At 45.3% G+C, this 17,405-nt stretch overlaps 1 protein-coding gene across 2 annotated transcripts in view; it reads right to left on the minus strand.

The window, feature by feature from the left end:
• macrod2 (mono-ADP ribosylhydrolase 2) overlaps positions 1 to 17,405 on the minus strand; it is a 916,639-nt gene that overhangs the window by 206,012 nt on the left and 693,222 nt on the right. For both annotated transcript variants that reach the window (XM_068044311.1, XM_068044310.1), the window contains one exon: positions 8,975 to 9,048. In XM_068044311.1, the coding sequence (XP_067900412.1) occupies positions 8,975 to 9,048 (74 nt within the window). The remainder of the gene's footprint in view (positions 1 to 8,974; positions 9,049 to 17,405) is intronic.

Raw genomic sequence — 17,405 nt, forward strand, 5'->3', positions numbered from 1 at the left:
GTAGATAATAGTGTAGCCCCTCTGGAGCAACAGCAGGTGATCAAAAAGGAAAACTCATTGATGGTTTTGGAACAACCTTTTACAAGTTGCAAATGAAATAAATGGCTGTAAATCAGACTGCCAGCACAGTAACTCAAGTCATTTAGCTGGAGGCTGGTGATTAAAACTTACTAGAATTAACAGTCAATCTAAATTAAACAGAACCACCTAATTGTTATGAATTTGCATAAATCAAAGTGAATCTGATTTGAAAAGGCTCGCTTGCAACTGCAGGATTAACTCAGAATTAAAGCCATTCTTGAGCTGTACAAGCCAGTGCAAACATCTGATCCTAACTAAATGCAGTTCAAGTGTCCATTATGGATTTTCTACATGTTTGTCAATGCATATGTGGCATGTAATATATACTGGTAATACTACAAGTCTTCAGAAGAAGGAATTTTCCTCCACACAAGATCAGGTGGCAGGTTGTTCAACCTTGCCCGTCTAAGAGCGAAGACCAAAGTACGGAAAGTCCTCATCAGGGAACTCCTCTTTGCTAACAATGCTGCATTAACATCTCACACTGAAGAGTGTCTGCAGAGACTCATCGACAGGTTTGCGGCTGCCTGCAACGAATTTGGACGAACCATCAGCCTCAAGAAAATGAACATCATGGGACAGGACGTCACAAATGCCCCATCCATAAATATCGGCGACCACACTCTGGAAGTGGTTCAAGAGTTCACCTACCTAAGCTCAACTATCACCAGTAACCTGTCTCTCGATGCAGAAATCAACAAGCGCATGGGAAAGGCTTCCACTGCTATGTCCAGACTGGCCAAGAGAGTGTGGGAAAATGGCGCACTGACACAGAACACAAAAGTCCAAGTGTATCAAGCCTGTGTCCTCAGTACCTTGCTCTATGGCAGCGAGGCCTGAACAACGTACGTCAGCCAAGAGCGACGTCTCAATTCATTCCATCTTCGCTGCCTCCGGAGAATCCTTGGCATCAGGTGGCAGGACCGTATCTGCAACACTGAAGTCCTCGAGGCAGCCAACATCCCCAGCATATACACCCTACTGAGTCAGCGGCGCTTGAGCTGGCTTGGCCATGTGAGCCGCATGGAAGATGGCAGGATCCCCAAGGACACATTGTACAGCGAGCTCGTCACTGGTATCAGACCCACCGGCCGTCCATGTCTCCGCTTTAAAGACGTCAGCAAACGCAACATGAAGTCCTGTGACAAAGATCAAAAGTCGTGGGAGTCAGTTGCCAGCGATCGCCAGAGCTGGTGGGCAGCCCTAAAGGCGGGGCTAAAGTGTGGCGAGTCGAAGAGACTTAGCAGTTGGCAGGAAAAAAGTCAGAAGCGCAAGGAGAGGGCCAACTGCGTAACAGCCCTGTCAACAAATTTTGTCTGCAGCACCTGTGGAAGAGTCTGTCACTCTAGAATTGGCCTTTATAGCCACTCCAAGCGCTGCTTCACAAACCACTGACCACCTCCAGGCGCTTACCCATTGTCTCTCGAGACAAGGAGGTCAAAGAAGAAGAAGAAAATACTACGACACAAACAGACGACATTAAGTTCCATCTTTCCTGGTAGACTATCCAGTTTACATGTGAACAGGAGTCAGCATGTCTTCAAACTGTGACTGGCTAGTCTCTAGTCACAATGAAGTTAGGGTGCACACATTTATACTGGGGGCCTTAGTAATGCATGATGCCATGATAGATCAGATTCCAGATCTTGGGATTTTTCAGCAGGCATGTTACCCAAGTCAACTGGGTTATCAGGGAGTTACCAAGCACAGAGGAATTGTCAGTCCATCACACAGGAACAAAAATTGGCAGGAGTTCCACCTCAGATCCGATTTAAATGATCCTGAGCAACAGGCCACAAGAACAGCATTACTGGCAATGTTGCTTGTCCGTTGCCACCAATCATGCCCTCAGCTGGCATCCAGGGTGCCTGTCTTAAGAAACTGAGAACCAGAAGGAAAATAACAAAACAAGTTTTTCTACAATGTGCGTATATAATATGCAAAAGGTGCAATGCGTACCCTTACCTTGACATCATCAGCACACAACCAACATGACTCTCAAGATGTTCATGCTGCCTGTTTCTCCACAGGGTAAACGGGGACTCGCAAATCATTATGGAAATGTTCATACTGTCATAGAATACAGTCCAGGGATAGGCAACGACATGTTGGCACCATGGATATTTGACAAAATTATTGACTCAGCCACAGACATGGGGACAATTAATCTGTACATAAAGTGCATAGCCAATCTAATGCCATCAATACACAATCCAATTTACAACACATTTCTCCCTATAAAGTACCTAAGCATACAAACATCAATGGAGAGCAGCACAACTGTATTAGCTAGGTAGCAAGCAAAGTAGTATGCAATGCCAATACAAATTACTTTTGTTGACAGAATAGAACTAGCCTACATCAGATCACAGGGCGTTAGATGGACCTTATCAGATGACCTCTGTGGATTCACACTGTGTCAGGAGTGCACATTGATCCAATAAACAATGAAACACAAGAGGATTGTTATTGTCATTATTGAGGTGAGGCATTAAAAAAAAAAAATCAGCAACAGGAAGACAGCATTTCTCACACTGCTGTTGTCACAAAACAATTTAACCCATGATGGTCAATGTTTGTGCAACTTTTCCACCTGCTTGTAATATGTGATGGAAGACAGGACATTCAACAAAAGGGCCGTGATCTCCAAATCAGGAGAATTTTATAGGATGGAGCAGATAGTACTTCAGAAGAGTCATGTACAGAAAAAGCACAGTGGGACAGGAAGGGACGGAGAGATTAACGGGAAGTAGCCAAGACTAGTTTATTCATCTTGACAGGCTGTTAAACCAGGTCCTGGATACTAAAATACAGAAACAACAGAAACTCTCACAGCCAAAATGTCATTTGCTCACCAAATCTAGTGACAAAACTAGATAACACAATTACAAATAAACAGCACCCTTCAGTTCCTCCAATAAAGCCATTCTCCTAAATTGACAAGTCTATATCTCAGTATGTCCCTGTCAATTCCCATTCGGCTCTGACAAGATAATTTACAAAACACTTTTCTGCAAGAAGTTGAGCAGTTGTTACTGAATGTATTATTCAGTTATAAATGTTCAGTCACTATCTGTAAGATTGTACTCCAGGCTAACCAATTTATGTCCAAGCCAAATCTCTTACTGTTAGCAAAGGTGCACTTTTAACGTAATGTAGTTATATGATACAAGCAACTTTCAAATGACATTGGCCACTCAGGTTATCTGCTCTCAAACTGGAGACTAAGTAAAGAACAATGCAATTATTTAACATACTTGTAAAACTTGTCCTTTAATCCAATTTGCAGCAGAAAAAAATCAGTTAATGACTTTCTAACATGGTCATTGAAACATAATACATTTTTTTACTAGGTCTTCCCCAACAGTTTTTAAAATTGCAAATACAGCATGGATTTTGTTAAGGAATTGTAGACAGTTCATCATAGATTAAGGTTTATTAAAGCTATCCATCATATTGTATTTACTAACTACTGTATACGGGTCAGCAGCATCGTGTTTTTGCCAATATCACTCAGCCCCATTACACCGCACTCTTGTATTCATGAGGAACTTACAGGGCTGACTTCTGGAGATTCCTTGGATTTTCTTGCCTGTTTTCCCCTCAATACAAGTTCTGGATCAATGTGATTCCAAACAGATAGCAGCGGAATTGCGACATTTATATGGAAGTAAAAGCCCAGCGACTTTCAACATGTCACTGAGCTTGTGTCCCAAGTGAAAGTAATATGTGCCAGAGCTTAGAAATCGAGACATTTCCTAAGTGACTTATGCCATTTTAAAGTGAGTTTACATAACACAAGCCTTGAAACTTGTGTTTTAAAATAACCTAGCTGCGAGGGAGTGGGGGAGAGAGACAGAGGGAGTGGAGGCCACAGAGAAGAGAGAGAGAAGAGAGAGGGGAGGGGACAGAGAGAGAGGGGGATGTCATATCTTTTCGTGTGAGGGCCCACATTACAATTTTTGTTTTACATGGGTGGCCACAGACAATTTCGGAAAGATAACGGCATTAAAAATTGATCTTACTATTACTCAAAACAACAAATGTGCATTTTTGTGAAGAAACTTCAAATGAGAAGACTAATTTATTGACTTACTTGCTCGTCATTACGTTGAACACTAATTTAGCATTTTTTTTGCTTGCACAAGTAGTCAATGTCAGCCCATATACTTCTTGTAGCGATGTGCAGTATTCCGGATAGATATTGTAGCAACCGAGGCGGAAGTAATGCACTGTCAATCAGTCCCATTACTCCACAGGTCACAGCATATTATTCCCACCTACTGGAAATTATCCAAATTAAACACTTTATTAACGCCCCGAATAAAACACACCGAACCAGGTATCTTTGAACAACAATAAATTAACTATTTATGAATAAACTAAATCTTAAACAATACTGAGATAAATCTATGTCTGAAAAGACTTTATAACTTCTTATTCCTCCTAACCCTCATGCACACATGTATACATTCAAAAACCAATGGTTAACCAGTTCTAAAATGATGTTTTAAATTAGAGCTGTTTCTTAGGAATAATAAAACAACTGGGTTGTAAGTCTTGGCGGGTTACATTCCTGGTTTGGTGAGGTGTCCCAGAGTCGAAAAGTCAGATGCCACTCTAAGTCTTCAGGTGAGTTTGATGAAGAGTCTGTGATGGATAAGCGTTCACGGTACTTCGGCTGCAGTAGGCGTCACACAGATCTTTCAACGAGTATAACTACAGGTCTATTTAGGTTTTGAATTAGTGGTCTATTGTTAGAAACTTTACTGAGTTTCCAGAACTCCCAGAAACACAAAAGGTAACAGTAAGTCACTCCTGAGGCAGAGACTTCTCAAAAAGCAATTTGCTACCTCCAATAATGCAAATATTCCTTTCCAGGGTCTTTTCCTCTTTAGGTGAAACACAGTCTGTAGACCAATGCAGATTTTTTGCTGAGAGATACAAATCCTTCCTTCCTTCAACGAGCATGCTTCACTGGTCTGCCAGTTCAAACCAGTTCCATACACAGTTAAACTGATACAACGCAGCATGTACCCTCTCTCTCTCTTGCTGTTGCTTAGGAAACAGGCTTGTAGCTTGCGCGCACCTCCGTCAGAGACACAAACAACTCTCAGTCTTAAAGGCACACAGACCCCCTTTAGTTGTTAAACAGAGAAAAGAAAACTTCCATGACTATATCCAACTGTTGAGAGGGAAGCTTGATTGCTCTCTCTCCCTCTCCCTTTGTTTCCCCCCTCTCTCTGTGTCGCTCCCCCTCACTCACTGTCTGTCCCCCACCCTAGTCTCTCTCTCTCTCGTCCCCCACCTGTCTTCTCTCTCACTCTGTCTGTCACCAACCTCTCTCTCTGTCTGTCCCCATCACCCCTCTCTCTCTCCCTCTCTCCCCCATCACCCTCTCTCTCTCTCTCTCTCCCCCACCCATCCACCGCTCTCTCTCTCTCCCCCCCATCACCCGCTCTCTCTCTCTCCCCCCCATCACCCGCTCTCTCTCTTTCCCCCCATCACCCGCTCTCTCTCTCCCCCCCATCACCCGCTCTCTCTCTCCCCCCAATCACCCCTCTCTCTCTCCCCCCAATCACCCCTCTCTCTCTCCCCATCACCCCTCCCTCTCTCCCCCCCATCACCTCTCTCTCTCTCTCTCCCCCATCACCCCTCCCTCTCTCGCTCCCCCATCACCCCTCTCACTCCCACCACCCCTCTCTACCCGATTACCCCTCTCTCTCTCTCTCTCCCCCATTCACACCTCCCTCTCTCTCTCCCCCATCACCCCTCCCTCTCTCTCTCCCCCATCACCCCTCCCTCTCTCTCTCCCCCATCACCCCTCCCTCTCTCTCTCCCCCATCACCCCTCCCTCTCTCTCTCCCCCATCACCCCTCCCTCTCTCTCTCCCCCATCACCCCTCCCTCTCTCTCTCCCCCATCACCCCTCCCTCTCTCTCTCCCCCATCACCCCTCCCTCTCTCTCTCCCCCATCACCACTCCCTCTCTCTCTCCCCCATCACCACTCCCTCTCTCTCTCCCCCATCACCACTCCCTCTCTCTCTCCCCCATCACCACTCCCTCTCTCTCCCTCCCCCCATCACCCCTCTCTCTCTGTCACTCCCCATCACCCCACTCTCCCCATAATCCCTCTCTCTCTCCCCATCATCCCTCTTTCACTCCCCCCATCATCCCTTCCTCCACCCATCCCTTCCTCTCACTCCCCATCACCCCTCCCTCTCTCTCTCCCCATCACCCCTCCCTCTCTCTCTCCCCATCACCCCTCCCTCTGTCTCCCCATCACCCCTCCCTCTCTCTCTCCCCACCACCCCTCCCTCTCTCTCTCTCCCCACCACCCCTCCCTCTCTCTCTCCCCACCACCCCTCCCTCGCTCTCTCCCCACCACCCCTACCTCGCTCTCTCCCCACCACCCCTACCTCTCTCTCCCCACCACCCATAACCCCTCCCTCTCTCTCTCCTCTCTCTCCCCATAATCCCTCTCTCTCTCCCCATCATCCCTCTTTCTCTCTCTCTCCCCATCATCCCTCTTTCTCTCTCTCGCCCCATCATCCCTCTTTCTCTCTCTCGCCCCATCATCCCTCTTTCTCTCTCTCGCCCCATCATCCCTCTTTCTCTCTCTCCCATCACCCTCCTCTCTCTCTCTCACCCCATCACCCCTCTCTCTCTCCCCATCACCCCTCTCTCTCTCCCCATCACCCCTCTCACTCTCCCCCTCACCCCCTTCTCTCTCTCTCTCTCCCCATCACCCCTCCCTCTCTCTCTCCCCATCACCCCTCCCTCTCTCTCTCCCCATCACCCCTCCCTCTCTCTCTCCCCATCACCCCTCCCTCTCTCTCTCCCCATCACCTCTCCCTCTCTCTCTCTCCCCATCACCCCTCCCTCTCTCTCTCCCCATCACCCCTCCCTCTCTCTCTCCCCATCACCCCTCCCTCTGTCTCCCCATCACCCCTCCCTCTGTCTCCCCATCACCCCTCCCTCTGTCTCCCCATCACCCCTCCCTCTGTCTCCCCATCACCCCTCCCTCTCTCTCTCCCCACCACCCCTCCCTCGCTCTCTCCCCACCACCCCTCCCTCGCTCTCTCCCCACCACCCCTACCTCGCTCTCTCCCCACCACCCCTACCTCTCTCTCTCCCCACCACCCCTACCTCTCTCTCCCCACCACCCATAACCCCTCCCTCTCTCTCTCCTCTCTCTCCCCATAATCCCTCTCTCTCTCCCCATCATCCCTCTTTCTCTCTCTCTCCCCATCATCCCTCTTTCTCTCTCTCGCCCCATCATCCTTCTTTCTCTCTCTCCCATCACCCCCCTCTCTCTCTCTCACCCCATCACCCCTCTCTCTCTCCCCATCACCCCTCTCTCTCTCTCTTCTCCCCTCTCTCTCTCTCTCCCCCTCACCCCCTTCTCTCTCTCTCTCCCCATCACCCCTTCTCTCTCTCTCTCCCCATCACTCCCTTCTCTCTCTCTCCCCATCACTCCCTTCTCTCTCTCTCTCCCCATCACCCCCCCTCTCTCTCCCCATCACCCCCTCTCTCTCTCTCTCCCCATCACCCCCCTCTCTCTCTCTCTCTCCCCATCACCCCCCTCTCTCTCTCTCTCTCCCCATCACTCCCTTCTCTCTCTCTCTCCCCATCACTCCCTTCTCTCTCTCTCTCCCCATCACTCCCTTCTCTCTCTCTCTCCCCATCACTCCCTTCTCTCTCTCTCTCCCCATCACTCCCTTCTCTCTCTCTCTCCCCATCACTCCCTTCTCTCTCTCTCTCCCCATCACCCCCCCCCTCTCTCCCCATCACCCCCCTCTCTCTCTCTCCCCCCCATCACCCCCCTCTCTCTCTCTCCTCCCCATCACCCCCCTCTCTCTCTCTCCCCCCCATCACTCTCTCTCTCTCCATCACCCACCTCTCCATGCCCCCTCTCCCCCCTCTCTTCTTCTTCCCCTCTCTCTCACTGCCCCCCTCTGCCTCTCGCCCCCCCTTACCCCCTCTGTCTCTTTCTCTGTGCCCTCCCCTGTCTGTCCCCCCACCCATCCCCTACCGTTGCTGAGGCGGGAATGGTAGTTTTTAACTTCAGACAGCTTCATGACTTCCTGGCGGGCTTTTTAGAAATAGATCAGAACCTGCCAGAAAACGCGAAATCTGTCTGAACTTCAGAAGCACTGTTCCTGCTCACAGCAACGGTCAGAGAAACTGGCATGTGATTTTTTTTTAAGCCGCTGCGGACTGAAATAAGAAGCCAATGGGAAATTTCTCATCCCTGAAATTACCAGTCACGAACCTCAAAACAGTTTATCACAGACACTGGTGTCCGTGTACCGACATGTTGCTGCTCCCTGATAATGTCTGCCTATATGTAAATAGGGAGCTACCATGCTTGTACTTACTACCATTTGAATCAAGACTAATATCACCTTGATCTGAAAGTACAATCCAACAGGGCAAAAATCTGAAATTATTTCAGTTAGTAACAACTGGGAACGGAACAAGAAATGCACACGATCATTTAGTTTTGAGTTGCAGGCTAACAAGGCTAAGTGTTCAGATACTGCTCTGTACAGGGCTAGGCTATCAAATGGCCACTGTACTTGGCACTTGAAAAATGAAGTTAATGTTGGGCGATGGAGTTTAAGCTCCTCAGCTTCGACTTCACTTTGCAACCATTTGATAGCCATGGCTACCTATTTCTGAAGTTGACTACTAAAACCCACACCAATACAGCCACTTGAGAATCCACTTGACAAATGCCCTGCTAAGACTGACAACTAAAGATTTAAACTCAGTAACCACGCTGGGTTCAGCGAATATAGAACTCAATTCGCAAAACAATCGATCCATGATGTAAAGCAGTTTGATACTTCACTGCTCAAATCCTGCAGAAGAGCAAACAAATTACATACCAAAGCTTGTTTGTCAGCTAGCCATTCTTTGACAGTCGAGACCGCAATTTCAGCTGCATCGTCTTGTGGAAAACCTAGAAGAAAAGGAAATTAAGAACTCTGTTTTAATTTCTGAAATATTTGATAAAAATGAAGTAGAAAATATTCACATGGGATTGGTGTGATGCAGATCCTTAGTTTTTCCACAATCAATCGCTTCACTTAATAATCTACAAGTATGCAAACCCAATTAATTCACTACTTTTAGGTGGGGGTGGGGGTAAGGGTGGGGAGGAATGGAAAGTGGAAAAGAAATCTCTGTAGAGTGGACCTGAGCAATTGTAGGTGTCACGAATGGATGCGAAGCCCCTTGTAAATTATGTTGTGCATTTGAGTATTAATGTCAACTGCCATTTTATACAGCATGTTTTAAGTTTGTACTTCTGTGTTCTCATAGTCAAAATGGAGGAGAGGGGTCAAGTGGGACAGCCACTCGAAAAGAGTCTAGCTTTCGGACTCAGGAGATCCCTTATTCAACCTGCCTGGACTTGACATTGTAACAGTTTAAGGTACAGCCTGTGTGATTTTATACAACTGCTGTGTGCTACAGACACATCTCCCTGCATGAAGCCACAGCCTGTCTTGAAGCTGCATAGACTTCTGTCTAAGGCCTTTTCAACAAGAAAAATTAAAGAGAAGCCACACTTTGACAAATCCAGCGAATACAATCAACAAGACAAGCTGCAAGTAACAACAGAAAAGGCCAATTTCTACCAATTTCCTCTCCATCTAAAATAAGGTGACTTTGGCAATTTAGTGGTCTCCATTATTACCTTTAAAAATGCAAAGAAAAAGAAATTTGCAAGAGAAGAGATATCTCCAACATCTCCTCCTCCATTCAGCATTTCTAATCGGTGATCTCCAACTTTTGGTCACTTTTATTGATATTCATGGACGCTAGTTTTAACTGAAATCCATATTAGCTATTAGTTCAGATAAGTTTCTATTTAATAAAGGCCTCTTTAATAAAAATAAAGGCCTTTTTTTATGCCTCTAACCTTTCCCTGAATGTTTGTAATCATGCGCGGCAAAGTTACACCCCTTCCTGAGTTTGAGTGTTAATAAACCCCACTTCTTTGCTTTAACTTTAAAATCCGTATTGTTGAAGTGGTCATTTATTATTGGGTTTAAAGAAGGGAAAGAAATTCAATCACTAATCTAGTTAAAAACAGGGAAATTTGATCAGAGGGAAAAAAATTAAATTAACTGCCTGTTCATAACATAGGCCTCATACCATGAAAATAGGAAGAATGGTCAGTATGTAAGAAATTTTAAGAAGACAAAGACCCGCATTTATATATAGCCTTTCACAACCACCGGACGACCCAAAGCGCTTTACAGCCAATGAGGTACTTTTGAAGTATATTCATAGTTGTGATGTAGGAGATGCAGCAGCCAATTTGCACACAGCAAGATCCCACAAACAGCAATGTGATAATGACCAGATAATCTGTTTTTGTTATGTTGATTGAGGGATAAATATTGGCCAGGACACCGGGATAACTCTCCTGCTCTTCTTCGAAATTGTGTCATGGGAACTGTTATGCCCAACCGAGAGAGCAGACGGGACTGCGGTTTAACCTCGGACAGTGCAGCACGCCCTCCGTAATGCAATGGAGTATCAGCCTAGAATTCTCTGCTCTAGTCTCCCCTGATACTAGAATAAATAATTCTTTTAATTTTAGTTTGAGTTGTCAAATCTATATAGGTGAATGCTATACGACACAGTGCTAAGATTCGAGTGAACCATTAAGGTCCCCTGGATCATATTCATGATATGATGGACAATCCAACAACAACTTGCCATTATATAGCACCTTTAACCTTGTTTAAAAAAAGCCCTAAAGCACTTTAGTTAACAATCGTGACTTGTGAAAAACCACATACTGAAATTCTTTATAACAAGAAACAAATTCAGTTCACTATCATGTGACTAAATCTGGTTAAACTGGTGTTAAAATGAAATTAAAAACAAAAAGTGCTGGAAAATACTCAGCAGGTCTGGCAGCATCTGTGGAGAGAGAACGTTTCCGGTCAGTGACCTTTAATCAGAACCGGATCAGATGCTGCCAGACCTGCTGAGTATTTTCCAGTACTTTTTGTTTTTATTTCAGATTTCCAGCGTTCGCAGTATTTTGCTTTTATTAAAATGAAATTATTGTTCTCTTGAGGAGGAAACATACAATGCCATTCTTTTCTCATTCAAGCAGTGGATTGTGCTTCATCGATCAATGGAAATCCATACCTTCAGTTGCAAGGTGCTTAATCTCTGCCTGCACATTGACTAAATCCCTTAATTATAATTTCAGGAGTGCCAACGCTCGTGTTTCTCAAAGGTAGCCAATGTAGCTGACAGCAGGGGTCTCAAAGCTAGCACCAAAGTGGAGGCAAGGAGTCATCGCCAACTCTTTCAGCTCTGCTTCGACCCAAGACTCTGTGCTCTGGACACAATATTAGGACTTCCTTCAAGAATTGCTGAGCATTGGCAGTGCTGCGACTTTAGACATGCTTAAGCGTTCAGTTCCAGTTCAACTACAGGAAACAATCCCAGAATATTTTCCATAAAGCATACAGTCGGTTCCAGGTCAACCGCACAAGAAAAAGGAAAGAAGCACAGTCTTTGTATTGGAAGGTTTCTGAAAATCAGTTTTGAGAATGTGGCAATTTCCACTAGAACTGAGCGGTTAGTATAACGGAACTGGAAATTGCTGCATTCCCCATTCCATCAAGTTGCCTCTTCGAGACACTTAACAACTAGCTCCTAATATAGCATGACATTTAATGTAAATTGGGAACCTGTGTTATGGCAGCAGCATTTCATCAATAAAAGGGCATTCGCTAACCTCAAAAAGTCATTGGTATAACATATATTTTCTCTATGCACTTCCGGTCATCTTATTCCATTGTAAATTCCTATGTCCGTGTTTATAATGGGGGCTCGTTACCTAAACATGTCACACTGTGGCAACAGCCTCCAACAGTGGAACCATTACGGCACCTCTACTGGTGGCAGGGTGTTTTACTACAGTATGATAAGTTCACGTAGACTATTTCAATGCTAAATATGGACATAGGGATTTAAAGGGGGAGAAAATCCAACAGGAAATGCAAGCACGGTGAAGACTTTGGCCCAGATTTTGCATTGAGAATAATGATGAGACTGTTATCATGGAGCAAATCGGATGGCGCCTTACGCGGTTAAACGCAGAAATCTGGAAGTTATAGAATCATAGATTGGTTACAGCACAGTAGGAGGCCATTTGGCCTGTCGTGTCCATGCCAGCTCTCCAAGAGCAACTCACCTAGTCCCATGCTCTGCCCTTTCCCTGCAGCTCCAAGTTATGCTGCACTGTAACAGTCCTTGCTGAGAGACTTGGCAATGGCATGAAGTTGGGGTGCTTGCCCATTAGTTCCCCATCAAAGACCCCAGAAAATGTTAGGGCTGGTACATTCAGGGGTAAGTGAATTTTTAATAGCGTGACACTGCCAAACAAACACTCTGACACTGAAAATGTAATTTTAAAAGTGTGGAGTTTCATTCCTTCAGAAGTTGATTAATGTAGGATTTAAAAAGTTAAATTATATAATTTAAATTATATGATTAAAATATAAATATATATTTTAACTTTTTCTGTCTGTCTCGTAATCCCATCAGTCTTTCCCAATCTTTATTTTGCTTTCTGTCCATTAATTATGCTTCCTGGTTTAGACTCTGCATGTCTCAATGAGGATTCTTAAATCTGATTGGTTGAAGAGCCTCACTGTTTCTTGCTCTCCTCACAGATGCCCTTTTCAGTGCACTGCACTGGATCAGATGCTGGATGAGAGCAAATCTCTGCTCAAAAGCATGCAAAAGCTCTGTAGGCAACTATCCGCAAGGTGAATGATGAGTACCTTTCCTTCGTTACTGACTGCAAAATCCAGGCCATTTTGTTTTTATTTTAGTCTTCATTCTTGGAATATGGACTTCACTGGTAAAGTTGGCATTTATTGCCCATCCACAGTTGTCCTTCAGCTGGTGATGGTGGGCCTTCTTGAACTGCTGCAGGCCCTGTGGTGTAGATGTGTATATATGTATCTTTGCGATATATTTAAAGAAATGAAATGTTGAAGAATTTCAGAACACAGAATCTGATATAAAGGTCTGACACATTGTTCATTCTACCTTGGACCAAAGAACAACAACTTAGATCTATGTAGCACCTTCAACGTAAGAAAATCTCCCAAGGCGCTTCACAGGAGCATTATAAAGCAAAGTATACACTGAACCAAAAAGGAGATATTAGGTCAGATAACCAAAAGCTTGGTCACAGAGGTAGGTTTTAAGGAGCATCTTAAAGAAGGAAAGCGAGGTGGAGAGATGTAGGGAGGGTATTCCAGAGCTTGGGGCCTAGACAGCTGAAGGCGTGACCACCAATGGTGCAGCGATTAATATCGGGGATGCGGAAGAGTCCAGAATTCGAGGAATGCAGATATCTCGGAGAATACTGACAGTATTAATTTCTATGTCACCGTTTTTTTTTTTAAAGTTTCCATATATGTAAAGTTACATAGAGTCTACAGCACAGAAATTGGTGAGTCAGCCAGTGTTAATGCTTCACACAAGCCTCCTCCCACCTTACTTCATCTAACTCTATCCAACATAACCTTCTATTCCTTTCTCCTTCATATGTTTATCTGGTTTCCCCTTAAATACTATTCCCCTCAACTACACCCTGTGATAGTAATTTCCACATTCTCACCACTCTCTTGGTAAAAGACGTTTCTCCTGAATTCCCCACTGGATTTATTGGAGACTATCGCATTTTGATGACCCTTAGTTTTGGACTCCTCACAAGTGGAAATATTTCCTCTATATCTATCTTATCAAATTCTTTCTTAGGGCGGGATTAAATGCTGACGACAGGGGTTTCGACATCTGGAAAAAACGATGCTGAGAACCCTGCGCCACCTCTTCTGTGGAAGACCCACCGAATCAAGTGCCAATCAGGCACTCAAGTGGACAGCGGCGGGCCTTCCACAAGATCAAGGACCCCTGTGCTGGAAGTCCTGCCCTTGGAGAGCAGCCGGCCAATCGAAGGCCGGCAGCTCTTCCAAAGAGCAGCACCAAGGTGGGGTTGGTGGCTGCTGTCAGTGGAGCACCTACCTGAGGCCCAGGAGCATCGCTGGACCCAGGCCGCAGGTAGGGTCAGGACTGGAACAGTCTTGCAGGGTGGGGTCGCAGGTGGGGTGAAGGGGGCCGTTAGCAAGGGCAGGGGGTAGCTCTCAGTGGGCACCCCTCTTCTCGATGCCGGGTCCCTCGTTCAGACACTGTGCCTTTTAATGAGGGACCCCTACCCCCACACCCCCGGAGCTGGGAAGAAGCCTGCACAGTTTTTCATGCCGTGCTTCCTGGTGGCGACAGGGCCACCCGCCGCATGGCTAATTGCAGCAGCGGGATAAGGCCCTTAATTGGTCATTAATTGCCCAGTTAAGGGCCTCAATTGGTGGACGGCCTTACCGCCCTGGACAAGTTTGGCGGAGGTGAGAAGGTGGTGGGGCTCCCCCCGCCACCATCCCACCCGATTTTATGCTCTCCCTGCCTCCAAACCCACCGTGGGGGAAGAGCATAAACTTCCCCCCCATAATCTTAAAGTTCTCTTTCAGGTCAGTTCTCAGCCTTCTCTTTCTAAAAATTACACAGCTGTTCCCTGCCATGTATATTTGAGCATTAGACAGGGAAGGGTTGTTTGTCATTATAAGATGTAAATACATGGTATCATACAGCATATTTTTGTCACTCTTTTGTTGCAAGCATTTAAGTGATAGATTTTATTAGTAAAATTTAGACCATCATCAAACCTGCTGTATAAAACTAATTTAAACACTACATGTAATTAACTGCTGTTATTACCAGTTTTGTCTCAAATAATTACTTTGTGTGGACAGCTACAATCCCATGGGCTTGTACTTAGATATATCAAAATGTCAACCCAAGTATCTGGAACCTGAATTAATTTTATGATGTACTTAATTATTTTAAAGTTATTATTGAACTGCTTGCATGACTTTTTCTTGTTAAAAAAAAAAGTCATTTCCAGATATCTGAAAATATCTTGGAAAATTACACTGTCAATTAATTTCATGATTTTCCTTTTTTTTTTTTACAATTTTTCACCTGTATTCTCCACTGATTGTTCAATGGTTCCCCAGACAGCAGATGCCAACCGCTAACTCACCAAAACGGCATTCTCGATGGTGAGACAGTCAGTAGCTATTCAATTGCGAAAGAGTGCCTACCCAGCTCTCATACGGGTCAACCGTTTGCATTTTGGAGGCTGATCTACATGTTGGACTTGACTGACACAAATCAACACGGATCAAACTCCTCTCTCCTCCCTCGTGCCAGTCCTACGATTCATGCTGCAAAGTGGTTCCCGCCCTGGTCTGTGCAGCACTCAATCATTGCAGCAGGATGTGGGTCGGAATAGCATTTAGAGAGGGAAAGGGCTGGGGGAGGGGGGTGGAAATGAATGGTATTGAAGGGAAGTGGTCAAGGAGGAAAAGCTTAGAGCTGTTCTTTGAAGAGAGGGTGTGAAGAGCAGAGGGACAAAGCTGAGAGTAGTGTTTGGGGTGGGGGTGAAAGGAGAATGATGATATTAATATTGGTGGAAAGAAAAAGATTCCCCGTGTGAACTACATTTGGAGGAAAGGAACATGAACCACAGAGACTCGTGGAGGGGAAACAAGTGTCAGGTTAAACTGAAGGACGAGGAGGAATAAGTGCAGGTATGAAACCGAAAGATGAATCAGGGAAGAGAGCAGCTCTGAAGTTTCACAGACTGGTGTCCCGCCATCATTTTGGCAGAAGACTGGTGAAACCCTCTGTCGTGAAGAAACAGGGGACACTAGGATACATAAGGTTAGCATTGTTTCTGCACTGCCGTGAAGGGATGGTACTTCTATCTACCTCTTACAAGAGAAATAATGAACAGGTGTTGGGAATTTCTGAAGGTGACAGTTCCGGCGACTGAAATTAGTTCTCCGGGGGTCAGTGATGGAGTGAACCTCCAGGCGTGATCCTGGCACAACCTGCATGATTGCACCTGTGAAGTTTCAAGGCTGGTCTCTCTCTGTGAGAGGGTTGTGGAGTTGGGGGGTGGGAAAGCGAGTGTTGAGGTCACTTTTGGAGAAGTGATTGGCCATTTGATCTACATTAGAATATAAGAAATAGGAACAAGAGTAAGCCAAACAGTCCCTCATGCCTGCTCTGCCATTCATTCAGGTCCTGGCTCATCTTCTACCTCAGCTCCACTTTTCCAGTCTACCCATATCCTTCGATTCCGAGTGCCCAAAAACGTATCGATCTCTGTCTTGAACATGCTCAACAATGAGGCATCCAGAGCTCTCTGGGTACAGAATTCCAAAGATTCACAACCCTCCGAGTGAAGAGATTTCTCCTCATTGCAGTTCGCAATGGCTGACCCCTTATCCTGAGAGTGTGACCCCTAGTTCTAGCCTCCCCAGCCAGGGCAAACAGCCTCTCAGGATCAAACAGCATCTGTATTATCAAGTGAAATTCTAAACATTACCTAGCAGTTGCCTTTTTTAAAAACTTAATAATCTATCAATTGTGAAGTGTGACAGTGTTTAGAAATAAGAGGATATCCCTTTCAACATAAAAAATATTTTTCAGAAGGCGTGCCCCCTGTCCCCAGAAATGCACCAGCAGTTTTCTACAACTACCCAATAGTTGGGTTTCTCCTTAAGGCCTGCATGTACATTTTTTTTTTAAACCTCGGTTAAGTGAAAGGACGTTTGGTATAAAAGCCTCTATATCCACTTACTTTCACACTCTAATAGGCTGTAATTAGAACAACCTATCATTGAGTTTGTTAGCTGTCCTTTCCCTTAGATCTCAACTAAAGTCCAGCTCACAGTAATGGGATTAAAATCTCGATCATAAAATCTGTTTCGGCAGTCTCAATCCTAGTACAGGTTAATTCAACACAAATTGATGCCAAATTGGTAATTTCATTGAGAGAGAGCAGAGTTGGAAATGGTAATATTCAAAGTGCTGCAGTAAAGGCAACTTGCTCAAGCTTGAGGTTTAAAGCAGTTTGGTTTTAATTTTCTAAATTTAGCATTGAAAATAGTTGTTAATTTTCTCAACCATCGTTGCATTGTTAGCTTTTTTATTTAGGGTTGGTATACAGGCAGCAAGCTCTAACCTGTCCTCACTGTCTATCTGTACATGCATTATTTTTGGCTGCTGTCGTTGGATAGCAATGAGAAGTGGGATCGTCTGACTGATCCCCACCTCTCTCACCCTGGGATGATGAGAGCAATCGTAATGCCCCAAATTGATGCCACAACTGAACTAAGTCAGTACAGATTTAAAGCAGCACATTCT

Source organism: Heterodontus francisci, chromosome 13 (genome assembly GCF_036365525.1).
Source record: "Heterodontus francisci isolate sHetFra1 chromosome 13, sHetFra1.hap1, whole genome shotgun sequence".
NCBI lineage: Eukaryota > Metazoa > Chordata > Chondrichthyes > Heterodontiformes > Heterodontidae > Heterodontus > Heterodontus francisci.